The sequence below is a fragment of the Kryptolebias marmoratus genome, linkage group LG21 (assembly GCF_001649575.2).
Source record: "Kryptolebias marmoratus isolate JLee-2015 linkage group LG21, ASM164957v2, whole genome shotgun sequence".
Lineage (NCBI taxonomy): Eukaryota > Metazoa > Chordata > Actinopteri > Cyprinodontiformes > Rivulidae > Kryptolebias > Kryptolebias marmoratus.
Window position 1 is genome coordinate 10,335,492 of NC_051450.1, and position 14,974 is coordinate 10,350,465.

Consider the following 14,974-nt stretch of genomic DNA (forward strand, 5'->3'; position numbering starts at 1 on the left):
CCTGATGCTGAATGATGGGAAAATCAAAGTTCAGACACATGCAGGCTGTAAAATTTTCTAACTTTAAGAATATGACCTCTGAGGGCACATCTGAGTAAAAATCTTAGGTTTTTGTATTAACATTGTTGCATTGAGCATAGCCTAATTTTAAGCTCCATCTCATTGGATGATCTAAAGATACAGCACTGTGCAAAAGTTGTGAGTCATCTCTGATTTTTTTATTCCATATTTTGCTCCAAAAAAGCAAGATTTTATTATTTTGCATTAAAATAATTCAGTCACCTGTAAGCAGTGAAATCCTCAGATATAAAAAAAAATAAAAGCCTGCAATTATTTAATTAGTTTTATAAAATTGTTGTAAAATAAAAGTTAAATAATGTAATAACTATGTCCTAAATTCATTTATTTTACTTTCTTTTTGACACTTTGTTGTCAACACATTAAAAAGAAAGAAGAAGAAGCAAAGAACCACAGGACTGTCTTTGGCCTTGTTTTTTTACTAAAAGGATCAAAACATGTCTTTATTTTTCTTAATGCACTCAGGAAGATGTTTTTTTTTCTTCTCCCCATTTGCTGTTTTACCAAACCAAATACTGGCCACGCTTCTGTGCCTGATGCAAAGTGACTTCATTCATGCTCATAGCAGTTTTTTTGCTCATTGGCTTTCCTGCCAAAAAATTGATGGGAAAATTATACTACAGCTCATTTTTGTCTTGTAAACACTGAGCTACTGCCAGGAGATAATTAAACTGTTAAAATAAAACAGCCGCTTGTGTGTTTTTTAGAGCTAAATGACATTTCACTCAGGATGCAAAGTACTGCAGGGTAATAGTTCCGTCCACTTATGTTCAGATCACACAAGGATAACGTTAGCAGTGAACAGCTCAAATGTCATAAGTCAAACACAAGGTGACAGAAAGCAGCAATATGTACTTCATATTAAACAAAAAAGTGTTGTTATTAATATAAAATCTAATTTAATTTAACCCATGTGGTTAGATTTATATGCAAAAAAGCGATAACTTTACTATAATGAATTAAGTAAACATTTTTCCTGAGTTTCTGCCTAAAACTACTAGTTTATAGAACTTTCTTATGTTTTTATCAAATGTGGAAAAAATCGTTATCTCTACACTGACGATCTTTCTTCTTTAGAGGAGAGATTTACAGTTTGTTTCCTGGCTTCAGCTTCATGTTTATGATAAAAAAAAAAGATTTTTGTCTTTCAATTTTTGTCAGGAAAGCCAATAAGCAATTTACTACTTTGAGGATGAATGCCTTCTTTATTGCAGACATTAATCTTCTGGATAAAGATTTCTTTTTTTTTCTCTCTCTCACTTGTTGCCGTTAAAGTCAAGGAATCTGACTTCACTGATGCTGATTAAAATATAACTCACTGTTTTCAAGTTCATCATTACAGTTTGGACAAGTTTCCCCGCAGTGGAGCCAACGCTTGTCTAGCCAGAGTGCTGTAAAACTTTTCCTCTCATCGTCGTTAAAGACTGTCAGAGGAGCGATTTAAATCTAACGCTTCAGGAAAGACAGATTTATTGCTCTTTTTTTAGCAGTCACTTTCAGAAAAATGAGGTCAAGACATTTTATTATTACAGTTGATCTAGCAGGAACACTGTTGGTAGATTTATCTTAGGCAGCTTTAACTAATTATGCTTTACGTAATTTTATGATCATAGATTGCTTTTTGCTGATAATTGATTTTTCTGTAATTCTTATGTCGGTTTTTGTAAGATAACAGCCTACCTAAACACCCCTCCCTTTTAATTTGTGTATGTGTGTGTCTTTATTATTTATAGCCCTTCCCAGAGCTGGACCCCACATACAGCGCCCCGGTCCGAGCTCCGCCCACTGAGGTGTCACTCAGTGACGATGAAGATATCGAGGAGTCCTCTGGACAAGACTTTGAGACGACCACCCTAAAAGGTCATTAGGGACTGAATATAATTTGCACATTTTATTCTTGTTCGATGGGTGAACAAACATAGAAAGTGTTATTATTGTAATTCAGAAATCAGCCAGCAGATGGTGCTAAAAACGCTGTCTTCTTGTTGCTTCTCTGTGTTCTGAAGTGCTGATTTTTCTCATTCCAGTATGTTCTACTTGTTACCATCACATAGCACTCCAAAGTAATGATTTTTTTTTCTACTCATGACTAAAAGTGAACATTTTTAATGTGCACAATTTGTGTCTCTTTCACAGTGGGATCACTTCCGACAAGCGCCCCTGCCCTCGAGCTTGATGCTGTAAGTTGGCGATCCCTCTCCTCACTTTAAACAGCTCATGTTTTGTATTTTAAGCACTGCAGAATCTACATCTGCGTAGTTGCTAAGCGTCAGACTTGCAGCCAAAACCCTGCAGTGTAACAGTGTCCCAGTTAACGGGAGCTGAGACTCTGCCCCATTTAAACTTCTGGGTTCATAAATACTTTTCATAAAGTAAACCATGGCGGTGATACTGTGTTGGTTTCATAATTAAAATATGCCAGTTTTTTTTCTTTTCTTTTCTAAACCTTTTTAATGCTTAGATAACTGAGGTGTTGCTCAGCCACAAACTTTGTGTATAGTTTGAATCAGTATTAGTCTGAAGCTGTTCTGTCCCATTGGATAAATGACTAAATCTATCCGCCTTGTCAACGCTCACTCCCTCCAGGTCTTTAGGGGACAAAAAGGTGAAAGAGGGGAACCAGGTCCAGCTGGCCCCCCAGGACCTCCTGGCTCTCCTGGAAAAGCTGATGATGGAGGGGAGCCTGGACCACGAGGTCCACAGGGACCACGGGGACATGAAGGGCTCCCTGGACTTCCTGGGACTCATGGACAGCCCGTGAGTTTCTATTTGCTTGTTTGTTTGCTTCGCAGCTGTGAATCTTCTATTTTTAGCCGGTGTAGCTTTCTGTTTTCAGAACATGAGCTGTTTTTAGAGCAGTTTAAGACTTAAGGGGCAGAGAATACAATGATGGATTGGTTTTCTATTTTTATCTGTTCCTTAGGGAAGCAAAGGTGAACCCGGTCTCCCAGTAAGTAACACTGTTCTACTCTCTTTGACTTTTCTTCCTCTGGGTCTCATTTTTAGTCTTTAATGAAAGTATTTGAACTTGTAACAACACACAGATACCACTTTAGAAAGCTACATGTTATGTTCTGACCAAGACAACACTCTGATCTTATCTACATACTTTTACTGACTCATACTGTTCCATGTTGTTGTTTTATCTCACGTGTGATGATGTGGTACTGACCCTCCTTCTCCCAGGGACCAGCAGGATTCCCTGGAGAACATGGAGAACCTGGTCCTAAGGGAGACAAGGTAAACAGTAACACCACTTTCATATTTAGGAAACCCAATCGGAGTGACAAACATTGTCAATTAACCTTAATATTTCTTGAAGATGTACAAAGAAAATCTGTAAATCCTGATTTCTTACTCAGGGTGATCCTGGTGTTGGACAGCCTGGTCCTCCTGGTCCTCCTGGCCCTCCTGGTCCTTCTAGCAAGTCTTCCATGGCCCTGGTGAGTTGTTACACAAACCTTATCAGTTTTTTCTAAGGAACTGAAACCATATAAGGCAGAATTAAACCAATACAACCAAATGTGAAACAGAGAGTGTCTAGATTTGACTGACTGACTCTACATGGGTACATTTTCAACAGGAGGGGTCTGGATTTGAAGACTTTGACAGTGATGCAGAAATTACCAGGGTAAGTAAAGTTAACTGTTGACTCTTTAAGACACTATAATACAAGTGATGTCAGCCTAAAAAAGTATCAACAGATTAATTTCTGACATATTTCCCCTTTTTTAAAACCTTAACTCAATGTCTTGTGTCATCAGGGTCCCCCGGGTCTTCCAGGCCCACCAGGACTGCCTGGGCTCCCAGGAACCCCATCTGCAGACGTTGCTCCAGGACCTCCTGGGGCTCCTGGAAAAGATGGAAAGGAAGGAGAGAAGGGCGAACCGGGACTCCCTGTGAGTTTACTGTTTCATTTTCATTTTCTGATCCAGAGCTCATCCATTTAGTCTGAACTGTAGCTCCGAGCAGCCTCCAGATGGTTTACCTGAGGCTAGCCACAAAGAGCTTAGCCTTTGGCCGATGTTGGTGACCTCGCTCACTTACGACTTGAATGCAGAAATCACATACTAGGAATAGACAAAGATAGACCTCATGTGAAACTGATGAGTTTTTCGGAACAGGTTTGCAAAGCAGATTCTTCAGGAAATTGACAACTAAAATCATTAGCTGCTTATAATGCATGCAAATTAAATGAAAAATCCACCCTGAAAGAAGTAAAAATTAGTTCCTCAAGTGTTTGATGCAGAACACATGAACTGTAGGAGCTGCTCGGTAAAATATTTAGACAAGGTATTGGTATTTTCTTGGCCCATGATGTTTAAAAAAAAAATGACAAAAACAAAACAAATCATATAGATATTTGTAATGAGGACTCAAAGTGGATGTGGCTGAAAACAGAAAGGTGCCATTTTGAAAATGGGTCACATTTTGATTGAAATTAAATAGACTCTAAAGCACTTCTCTTTATTTCTGAATACCTGACATCCCATGCTTCAAAAACTTAATTTCATATTTTTCCCAAATCCTGTCATTTTTCTGGTATTCCTGTTTTACCAGGAAGTGTAGTAAAGAACAACTGCGTTTGCAGCCATACCATTAGTTGTGGGGAATGCATCTTTCTTTTTAATAGGTTTCTAAAGCTTTTACTGACTTTGTAAATGGACCTTTTACAGGTTAACAGTAATTAAAGCTGTTTTGGCTCATAAAATATTAATCTTCTTCTTCAGATTTTGGCAATTCAGCCTCATTTAAAATGTTGCCGATAAAACAGCTCTTTAGGAGCTTGCCTTTCTGTTGTCTCCCTCTTATAGACGAAGCCAAATCTTTAACATTAAATATAGTGTTGCCACTTTTGCAGGGAGTGGATGGAAGGGACGGAGATCCAGGACCTGGTGGAGAAAAAGGAGACAAGGTGAGGCTGAAATTTCTCCTTGTGCGCACTTAATGACTCCATAAAATCTTAATTCAACCTTCTTTTTAAATACATATAAATACATTGTATACCAGCTTTGACTTGGTTTTTGCTTGTGAGAGTTTAACACTGCAAGCTCTCCCTGCCTTCCCTTATGCAGGCCCCCAAGCACTCAGTTAGCAAAAAAAACAATTAAAAACAAACTAACACAAAAAGCTAAAGCTCTTAATGAGGTGGACTAATAAAGCCGAGGGGCTCGAGTGTAAACAAGTCTGTGTGGTTAATGCTGCTCCGCTTTTTAATGCAAACCAGAACCAAGAGTCTGTCTCGAGTCAACAATGCAGCTAATTTGATTTTATTATAATTTACTGGCTTGTTAATAGGGGGAGCCTGGTGTGAGCGGGCAGCCAGGACCAAAGGTAAGATCTATTTACTGCTTGTTTGAAAGGATAATGGACCATTACCAGTATTAACAATGATAATTATGCTTGTGTTTTACTCTGCATTGTAGACAATGTAGTATTTACACAATACCTTACAATTTTTCCCTGTAGATCATGATGTTATGCTCTTTACAGCCAGAATACATGCAGATTTAACACTCCGAGGATTTAACACTCTGAATTTGTCTCCTTTAGGGAGATCAGGGCCCAGCAGGGTTTCCAGGCCTGCCAGGGTCACCTGGTCCCGAGGGGCAGCCTGGTCCCAGGGGTCTACCTGGACCTCCTGGGCCCCCAGGACCCTCAGGAAGAGGCTACATTAGGACATTTGAGGTAGGCTGTGTTTTATACAACATTCCTGAGCTAAATGAGCCGACAGTTGTAGGATGATGAGCACATAAGCCAACATCAGTATTATTTTTAGGAAAGAAACAAAACAGCATGCAGGACAAAGTAGCTATTTTATGTAAAAATGTAAAAAAAAAAAATCTTCTTTTTGAACATGAACATGTTCACTTATCATTGCTCATTTGGGATTTTTTTTTCCCGAGGACCTGGAAGGATCTGGGATGCTGGGTGGTTTTGGATCCATCCCTGGTCCACAGGTAGTTTGAGATTTAAATGTGTCATAATTTAATTCAGGAACACAGATACTTTTGCCACTTGAGGTATTAAACTGGTTTGTTTTCATAGGGCCCTCCAGGAAACCGTGGACCTCAAGGACCCAAGGTAAAATGTTTCTGTTTGAGTTCGTGTTTTCATGTACTTGTGTTCTAGGATTTCTGCGATTTATTTGATACTCTCCTAACCTCACTGCAAGGTTTATTTGATATTAGTTTTGCAGACTCTTGAGCTCAAAACTCAAGAGTTTTCTCTTTCTTTTCCTCCTTCCTGTTTTTCTTAGGGTAAAGATGGTTTAGATGGCCTCCCAGGAAAGCCAGGCCAAAAGGTGAGTCTACAATCTACTTTTTCCTAACTGCCCTTCCATTTTTCTTCTATAGATATTAAAGTTTCCTCGGCACAAATCAGACAATATTCCAAAAAGTCTCCAGTGTTTAGGTCAGTAAATGACTTTGTGGTGAAAAGGTGTTTTTTTTTTTTATTTGATTGTTCACTATGGTTTACATACAGATCTGATTTGATTTATACTTTTCCAAGACCAAACATTACAATGCACTGCATAATTCCAAATATGTTGAAGCTAATTTTTGGCGTGTGAGAAAATCTGAGACTAATCACTTCATTTCCACGTGTGGCTGATTATGTTGGGTTCAGGCATTTTTTTTTAAAGATTTAATCACGTCAGAGCTGCTTCAGTGTTTCCTGATGATTTCTGCAGGGGGAGCCAGGCGTTAGAGGACCACCAGGGCTTCCTGGTTTGGAAGGACTGAAAGGAGCACAGGTTAGTAATATCCAGGATCCAGTCTGTTGGATGAGTTCAAAAACTGACTGTTGAATAATGAAAAAGATAGATGCTTTTCAAGAACAAAGAAAAGTATTATTATAAATAGCAAAAAACTGTATTGTAAAACTGACAAAAATAAAAGCCACAGAGCTGCCAAGACATTTGCTTTGCCCCATAAGTGTCACTAATACAGATTTCTGCTACCATTAAAGCATAAACCTACTGTAATAAAAGCCTAATAATACACATGCAACATCGGATATAAATGTATGTGGTTTCCAATTCTATTACGTTATCAACAAGTCATCAAAATCTTCACTTTATTGCTTTGTAAGTTAAGCATCTTGACATAAACAGTTAAAGGTTTTATTCAGGTGTCACAGATGAGGAAGATGCAACCAGATGAGAAAGTTAAAAGAGAATTAGTCAAAAATAGATGAGACTTGCAAGGAGATATAAGCCTTGTACCCTGAGAAATCCTCCTTACATTAAAAAAAATATTTTTTTTTTCTTCTTTCTGTCATAAGACTGGTGTCCTCAAAATATATTTTAGTGCTGTTTTTAGATCTATATTTTCATCTTGTGTAATGGAACAAAACATTTAGTCCATTTTCTTGAAAAATGGGGTCAACATTTTAGCTTTTATGATATAAAGGAACACCAACAACCACCATCTATTATCAAAGACCACATCTGAGCAACATAATCGGCTATCCCCATGCTCTGCTGGTGCAGAACATAAAGCCCAGCCATTAAAGAAGAGCAGCAGGAGTTGCCTCTCTATGAGGGAGTGGGCACAAATCCTCTGATTTCGTCTTGTTGCCCGTGTCTCGACTCATCCACACCAATCTTCTTCTTCAACCAAATTGCCTGGAGGAGGCTAAATAGAGTTTAGACAAAAGTCCAAGATGATTTAGCTTAAATTGCTCCACTCCAAACAAAGGTTGCAGAAACACAAAGGCGGAGAGTGTGTGCTTAAAGAATCACAAGTACAAACAGCAAAAAGTAAACTGAAAAATAATTAGGGAATTGGGAAACTAATTTAGCAGTATTTCAGTTCTAAGCTGTTATTCATGCTTCAAATGGAAAATTAGTTTTATACTGTATAAATGATAGGCACAAGTTATTGAGTGTAGAGTGAAAGAAATGGTTCTAACCTATACAGTTAGCCTTAAATACAACAAATGCTGTGTTTAAAAAACAAAAACAAAAGAAGACTGAATTAACCCTCCTGAAGCCCTTGTAACTGAAAAGAAGAAGAGAAACCCTATTAACTTCAGGTCAATTTGACACAACGGCCACGGGAGGGTCAAAATATCAATGCCAAAAGTGAAAGTGGGTCAGGAACTTTTTGATATGAATATCATCTCATGAACTTTCAAATGAGAAATGGAGCATGGTTTGTTTTCTCTTTACATTTACAGGGCCAAAATGGGGACAAAGGTGATCCAGGACAAAAGGTGAAATCCTCCTTGAGAGGGTTTATCAGCATGTTTCCATTTACTGGGGAAACAAAAAAAAAAACTAAACTAAACTGTCAAGTCTTTTTTTAGGGAGAAGCAGGTCGAGATGGGCTCAGTCTACCTGGTCTTCCAGGACCACCCGGACCTCCAGGTCCTGTTATCAACCTTCAGGATGTAAGTGGCTTCAGACCTCAGGTGGTTTATGGACCCCTTGCTTTGCTTTCAAATAGCTTGTTAAAGGATGAGAATGTTGTTTTTTTTTGTTTTTTTTTCCTCAAACTCACACCTTAATATATACTGAAGTTTTACTGACAAAGTTCCACCCCCTTATCTTCTCAGCTACTGCTTAATGGTACAGATGGTGCTTTCAACTTCTCAGGGATGTTAGAAGCTCAGGGATCTGCTGTGAGTATTTCCAATAAAAAAATAAAAAAGGTTTATGGTTTCAGAATCACAGAATTTAATTTATGCACTCTGGTTTCCTGTTCCAAAATATAAAATGTACCAGATATGCTATTTAAGAGCATTTAGACCTAATGATATTAATAATGTTTTTTGTTTTTTTCAACATATTTATAGGGACCACAGGGTCCAAAGGGTGACATCGGGTTGCCAGGTTTACAAGGACATCCAGGACTCAAAGTAAGAGGGTTGCAACTACTATATTGGCATACAGAATTTTACCTTATTAAAGTGAGAAAACAAATATAATTTAGCTTCATTTTATTTTGGGTTTTTTTTTGTGTGTACATGCATGCTGTTTTTTTTTTTTTTGCTTTCCATATGGTAAACTCACATTTGCCTGCAGGGTGAAAAGGGTGAGCCAGGTTTTGTCATCGCAGCAGACGGTTCCTTAATGTCAGACATGGCTGGGCCAACGGGGCCCAAAGGGATTAAGGTACTATTTCCTGCCAGTGCTTTCACATTTCACTTCATTCCCTATCACTTTACATTCATGTGGAATTAATCAAGATGATTGATGTTTGCAAAGTTCTTATCGGTAAATCACAGCGCAGCACATGTATCATTGTTGGCAGGGCGATGAGGGTGTTCCTGGAGCCCCTGGAATTCCGGTAAGTAATCAGAGCGAGGAACAAAAAAAATATCAGTTTCAAACATAGTCAAATTAAACACGGTCAATTACTGTGCTTTATTCCTAACAGGGGCCAATCGGACCACCGGGACCCAAAGGAGAATTTGGTTTTCCTGGACGACCAGTAAGCACGTTGAGCTCAATGAGCATTTATAGCATTATGTAACCGTCTTTTGTCATTGACTCTGTCACATGTTTTAGATTAAACAAAAACACCACTGACTCAGTAAGCTAATTTTCCAATTCCACCAAAAATCTATAAAAGAATCAAATAAACTAATATCAGTGTGGAATTTAGCTTGTGTGCTTTGTTGCTAAGGTTTCTCTCTTTGTTTAGGGTCGTTCGGGCCTGATGGGACCCAAAGGAGAAAAAGGGGACCCTCATGGCCTCCCCGTGAGTTACACTCCTGAGAACTGAAACTCCATAAAGATAGTGCAGTTTCGACCTGTTTCCTAATAACAGTGCTTCTTCTGCAGGATATTTTTTTGTTCTGTTTGTCTGTGTGCTTTAAATAGACTTAATAGTCCCTCGTTTTCACTTTCTGTTTCACTCTTTCTTCTTTTCTTAGGGACCTCCTGGACCTCCCGGACCCCCGGGCCGCCCAGGAATATTCAACTGCCCCAAAGGAGTAAACATACCTTCACTAATTTCCCACCCCAGTTCTTCTCATTTTTCAGTTGTGTTTTTTATGCTTACCATTCTCTTTCTTCTCCTGGTTTTTGAAGACAGTGTTCCCCATCCCTCCCAGACCCCATTGCAAAATGCCTGTAGGTTTCTGGAAAGAAAAGGGAAAAAAAACCCAACAACTATGGGCTAATAAAAGCATGATGCAATTTAAGATTTCATTACAGCTCTTGATCGAGGACTGCATATTTGATTTTCTCTAACATGGGATGAACTAAATCAGTAGACTGATTATCTGTTGGTCTTTTAACAGCGTTGTTCGGCCGACTCACACCTTAATATCTTGCCGTGTCCGGTGGACAATCTCACAGCACTGTTTGGTCTTATTACCTATCAGAACCCTCTTGTTCATAAAAGAAACCTCATTCACTTGCTTACTTTGCTATTTTTTCACAAATAATAAGCACGTTATTCTGTGTAACAGTGATAAAACCTTCATTTTGATTGCTCAGAACCTCGATAGGGCGGTTCCAAAATATTCCTGCATGATGCATGCCATCTCTGGAAATTTGAAGGCCAGGTGCCAAGAACTAACTGAGGTAGAAATAAAATGACGTTGTTTGATCATTTGCATGTGTCAGCATTTGCATGTTGGTTAATGTTTCAACACTACAGACTGCATGAGGCTAACTCATCATGAGAGCCTTTGATAATTTCGCCAATTTCACCATCACTGTGAGCTGTTTCTGATTTTGCTTCACTGTTTCAGCTTAATTCTAAAGGAACAAGTGCATCAGGTGGGTTGGATCACTTTTGTAGTTGCCAAATACTGTTTTAGTACTAGTTTTAAATTACGGTAGTCAAAGTTAAAGACTGCTGATGTTATATTTGTTTTTGATTTATTTATTTTTTTTCACTTTAAGGTTACTGTCAGGAAGGACCAAAAGGAGATAAGGGGGACAGGGGTCTTCCAGGATTACCGGCTCCAAAAAGTCAGTCAAAAACACCACTCTCTGTCAAAACAATATATGTTTTAGTTTGTAACCTAAAGAAATAAAAATGTTAAGACTTTTTAATTGTCTTTTTTTTCTTCTTCTTTTTGTCACTAGGCACATTTCTCCCTGTAAGAGGCTGGGTAGGTTTCTCACGCAACCTTTTTTCTTATTATTATTTGGTCTTGCATGGCTTAAGGTGCCCTAGTTTCATCTTCTTTTGTGTCTTTGCCTATGTTTGTCTGTGTGTGTGTGTGTGTGTGTGTGCACTCCCAGGGGGCAATAGGTGACAAAGGCAGCAAAGGAGACAAGGGACAAAAGGGGGAGGCAGGGTATCCAGGTCAACCAGGTCTCCCTGGGAGATCAGGACTGGTGGTGAGGCAGTGTTTCATAGACTGTCACCTGCTTTTGTGAAAGAAAATAAGTTAAGTGTCTTTTTCCTGACTTTGTATAGGGGCCCAAAGGGGAGTCGGTTCTTGGCCCTCCCGGTCAACCAGGGATGCCAGGCCCACCTGGTGTTCCAGGCTACGGTAGGTCTGGTTCTGTAGGCCCTCCTGGGCCACCAGGTCCTCCAGGGCCCCCTGGGTTTCTCTCCAGATATGGCTCAGGTACAAGTCTTTCAGCAGTGAATAACTAACACAGTGTTAATGTAATTGATTAGATGAATGAAGCACTTTTTTTTTTGTTTTTGTAGCAGCTGTGTCCATTGCTGGCCCCCCTGGACCCCCTGGACCACCTGGTCCTCCCAGTGTTTCAAGTAACGCAGCAACTGTAAGTTGCTCTCCTATAAAATGGAGGGATTACTTAATATGAATCAACATGGTATAACATGTTTAAAACTTAAACGTATCCTGATAATAACAGCAAAAAGTAAAGAAATTTAAATTTTGATATGCACAATTGCTTTCAGCTGAAAACCTTTTCCACTCGGGAGATTATGATGCAACAAACCTTGAGGGATGAAGAGGGAACATTGGCATATGTCAGAGCAACAGGAAGTCTCTTCCTGAAGGTTTCCCAGGGATGGAAGGAGATTCAGGTACTAACATGTAATAATAGTCAATATCTGGTAAAAATGTGCTTCACATGTAACTTTGCTAAGTGTGGTAATTGATGATACTGTTTCTGCACTGAAAATCCCCTTTCAAGAGCCAGCACTAAGGAAACAAAACTTAATGTTTAGTGTAAAATTTGTGAAACATTCAGTGGCTGTGAATCAGCTGGGAGGTGAAACAGCCTGCCTCTTTGAAGGAATGATTAATGATGTACTTCAGCTCCCATTTATAAAAATCAAGGACTTTATACGCTTGTGTAAAGTAAAGTGTTTTGACATTTTCACTTTGGAGCATTATTAAATCACACGAGAATTGATTCACTCTGTTATTTGTGTATTGTAACTCAACTGACAAAGTGCTTATTGTCATTTATCAACAGTTCTGCACAGCAAAGGCAGCATGAGCTGTAATAACTCCAAATATGTTTTGTTTGTTGTTTTTTTTTCTCACAGCTTGGCAATCTAATCTACCTCTCCAGTAACATTATACCACAAGATGAGGTACCACGTTTTATTTATTTATTTTTTTGTTCAGTAACTAAAGGCATTTGTGGAGTTTTGTGCTGCTGTAATGTTCCACTGAAGCATCTTTGTTCCACTGTTCTTTCAGCCCCAAGCTGCATATCAAGTCAGAGGAAAGACGATGCAAAGAATGCTTTCAGCAAAAGAAAGGGTAAGTTTTACAAAAAAAAAAAAAAACAATGATTAGTTTTAATTGTCTTTGGTCAAACCATTTAAATTGGCTTTGTATAGTGTGTTGATATCAGTGTGGATTAGACCTTTCCAAGTTTACTAAAAACTGAATTGTTCATTAGACTGTTCTAGCACAAAACAGAGGGCTAATCTCAATCTGCTGCTTCCTCTCCATACAGCTGACTCTAGTGGCCTTAAATCAGCCGCACTCAGGAAACATGCTGGGGCTCAACATGGCTGACCGGATGTGTTACGAGCAGGCCAAAGCCATGGGTTTGGCTCCCAACTACCGTGCCTTCATTTCATCCAACAGGCAAGACCTGGTCCACGTCGTCTATCCTGGTTTCCGTGAAACTCTGCCAGTGACAAACTTGAGGGTGAGTTTGCCCTTCAGCTTTTTCTTGCTGTTAAACCAATCAAACTTGAAGTTTTTTTTGTTTTTTCTTGAATCTACATAACCCTATTATGTGTCCTCTCAGGGAGATGTGTTGTTTCAAAACTGGCGATCGATTTTCAGTGGTGACGGCGGACCAATCAACGTCAGGATACCCATCTTCTCCTTCGATGGCCGAGATGTTTTAGCTGATTCCTTTTGGTTTGTGACTTTTGCAGTCCGGCTTTTTGTACTTGTTGTGTGTCTGCTCGTGTACTGATGTTTTCTATTTTTCCGCCGGCAGGCCGAAGAAAAGCATCTGGCACGGTTCCACCAGCAGAGGCTTCAGAGTGGTGGACAAACACTGCGAGGCGTGGCAAGCAGACAACATCTCTGTCACGGGCCAGTCGTCCAGTCTGACCTCAGGTCTGCTCCTGGGCCAGCAGACACGAAGCTGTTCCAACGAACACATCGTCCTTTGCATTGAGACCCATAAAGTCTATTAACTCATACCCAGTACCACTCCAGCAAGAACCCTAATCCAAACACCAAAAATCTTAAAGACTCCACAGAAAGATTTCAGGACGTCAGCTCTCGCACAACCTTGGTGCTACTTGTGGCATTTTTGACGGTTTTAAACTAATTGGACCCTGTCATTTTCTTTCAAAAAGAGGATTTCATGACTTTCGATGCTGTTTAGGAGGAATTTTCTCTCAAGAGAAGTATAGGTTGATGCAATCCTCTGCAACAAGAATCATTTTACCTAGGGGAAAAAAATGTCAAAATGTATTGTAAAGTAAACCAACCTGGTGGCACATACTGTAATGTAAAATAAAACAGAGTTTGTAGGGTTTACGTTTGACAGTGTGAAGAGAATGTGGTAATGAAATGACACTTGCAGGACCTTGACTGCAAGAAAAAAAACTACTTCAGCTGCAAAAAGAGAATTTTTATTTATAAGAACTAAATAAAAAGTATCACAGGTGCCTTTTTTTCTGCTGTCACAAAGGTATGTTGAGAATAAGACTTTTTTTTATTTTCTTTCTAAAGAGTGATGGAAGCAGCTGAGGTTAACTAAAGGATTCTGAATCTGTCCTAAAATGTGGCAGTCCAAAGACTTTTGTGACTGAAATGTTCAAAGCTACTTTTTAAATGTGTTTACAGGTTGTCTTTGACATTTTTTTAAGCATTTATCTTTCAGGAAAAAAAAAGAACGGAACAATCTCTAATTCAAGAGACAGAACTTTTCGAAATACATTGTCCCTCAACCAACAAACAGAAAACTAGACAACCCATGTTGCCACCAAAAGGATTTTTTTGATGCACTGTATTTTCTTTATTTTTTATTTTCTGTTTCAACATTTTTAAAAAGTGTTGTTCCTGTTGTAGCTGTTCGTACATTTTGGTTGTCTCTTCTCAATTTCTTCTTCTCTAGGCTTATTTAATTTAAATCCAGTGATTTATTTATACCGTCACAGCACATAAAATCAGAAGATAAACTCTAAGAATGTAATTTATCATTTGCTTGTCTCTTCTCTTTGTTTGCCTATTGTCTATTTTTTGTTGTACATTGTTCTGTTTTAGGACTAAGTTTAATTTCTTTTGAATGTCAGCAGTAGCTAAAATAAAATTTTACCAGGGGTAAAAGTAGCAACAATTCAAGTATTCAAATTTATGTCTGAAAGAAAAAAAACAAATATGGGCAAAAGTGAAAGTGCATGTTTTGTATCTACATTTGTGCTTTCTTGAATAAAGTTTTCTGTTTTCATAATTTGTTTTTGGTGTTTTCCTGTGGAATTGAATATATATATATATGTATATTATTTTTGTCCAGTCTTGGTTG

General features: G+C 38.7%; 1 protein-coding gene across 2 annotated transcripts in view; it reads left to right on the forward strand.

The window, feature by feature from the left end:
• LOC108234704 (collagen alpha-1(XVIII) chain) overlaps positions 1–14,902 on the forward strand; it is a 59,118-nt gene extending 44,216 nt beyond the window's left edge. The window contains exons 8-44 of one of the 2 annotated variants that reach the window (XM_017414080.3): positions 1,812–1,938; positions 2,215–2,258; positions 2,665–2,835; positions 3,002–3,028; positions 3,265–3,318; positions 3,441–3,521; positions 3,662–3,709; positions 3,843–3,977; positions 4,940–4,993; positions 5,377–5,412; positions 5,632–5,766; positions 5,985–6,038; positions 6,127–6,162; positions 6,338–6,382; positions 6,773–6,835; positions 8,263–8,298; positions 8,392–8,475; positions 8,641–8,706; positions 8,881–8,943; positions 9,110–9,199; positions 9,339–9,374; positions 9,465–9,518; positions 9,732–9,788; positions 9,964–10,023; positions 10,121–10,162; positions 10,789–10,816; positions 10,943–11,011; positions 11,129–11,154; positions 11,288–11,386; positions 11,466–11,619; positions 11,706–11,782; positions 11,922–12,050; positions 12,519–12,566; positions 12,676–12,738; positions 12,938–13,135; positions 13,238–13,353; positions 13,436–14,902. In XM_017414080.3, the coding sequence (XP_017269569.1) occupies positions 1,812–1,938; positions 2,215–2,258; positions 2,665–2,835; positions 3,002–3,028; positions 3,265–3,318; positions 3,441–3,521; positions 3,662–3,709; positions 3,843–3,977; positions 4,940–4,993; positions 5,377–5,412; positions 5,632–5,766; positions 5,985–6,038; positions 6,127–6,162; positions 6,338–6,382; positions 6,773–6,835; positions 8,263–8,298; positions 8,392–8,475; positions 8,641–8,706; positions 8,881–8,943; positions 9,110–9,199; positions 9,339–9,374; positions 9,465–9,518; positions 9,732–9,788; positions 9,964–10,023; positions 10,121–10,162; positions 10,789–10,816; positions 10,943–11,011; positions 11,129–11,154; positions 11,288–11,386; positions 11,466–11,619; positions 11,706–11,782; positions 11,922–12,050; positions 12,519–12,566; positions 12,676–12,738; positions 12,938–13,135; positions 13,238–13,353; positions 13,436–13,637 (2,907 nt within the window). In that variant the 3' untranslated portion in view covers positions 13,638–14,902. The remainder of the gene's footprint in view (positions 1–1,811; positions 1,939–2,214; positions 2,259–2,664; positions 2,836–3,001; positions 3,029–3,264; positions 3,319–3,440; positions 3,522–3,661; positions 3,710–3,842; positions 3,978–4,939; positions 4,994–5,376; positions 5,413–5,631; positions 5,767–5,984; positions 6,039–6,126; positions 6,163–6,337; positions 6,383–6,772; positions 6,836–8,262; positions 8,299–8,391; positions 8,476–8,640; positions 8,707–8,880; positions 8,944–9,109; positions 9,200–9,338; positions 9,375–9,464; positions 9,519–9,731; positions 9,789–9,963; positions 10,024–10,120; positions 10,163–10,788; positions 10,817–10,942; positions 11,012–11,128; positions 11,155–11,287; positions 11,387–11,465; positions 11,620–11,705; positions 11,783–11,921; positions 12,051–12,518; positions 12,567–12,675; positions 12,739–12,937; positions 13,136–13,237; positions 13,354–13,435) is intronic. The other variant, XM_017414081.3, reaches the window with a different exon arrangement.
• The last annotated feature ends 72 nt before the right edge of the window (positions 14,903–14,974 follow it).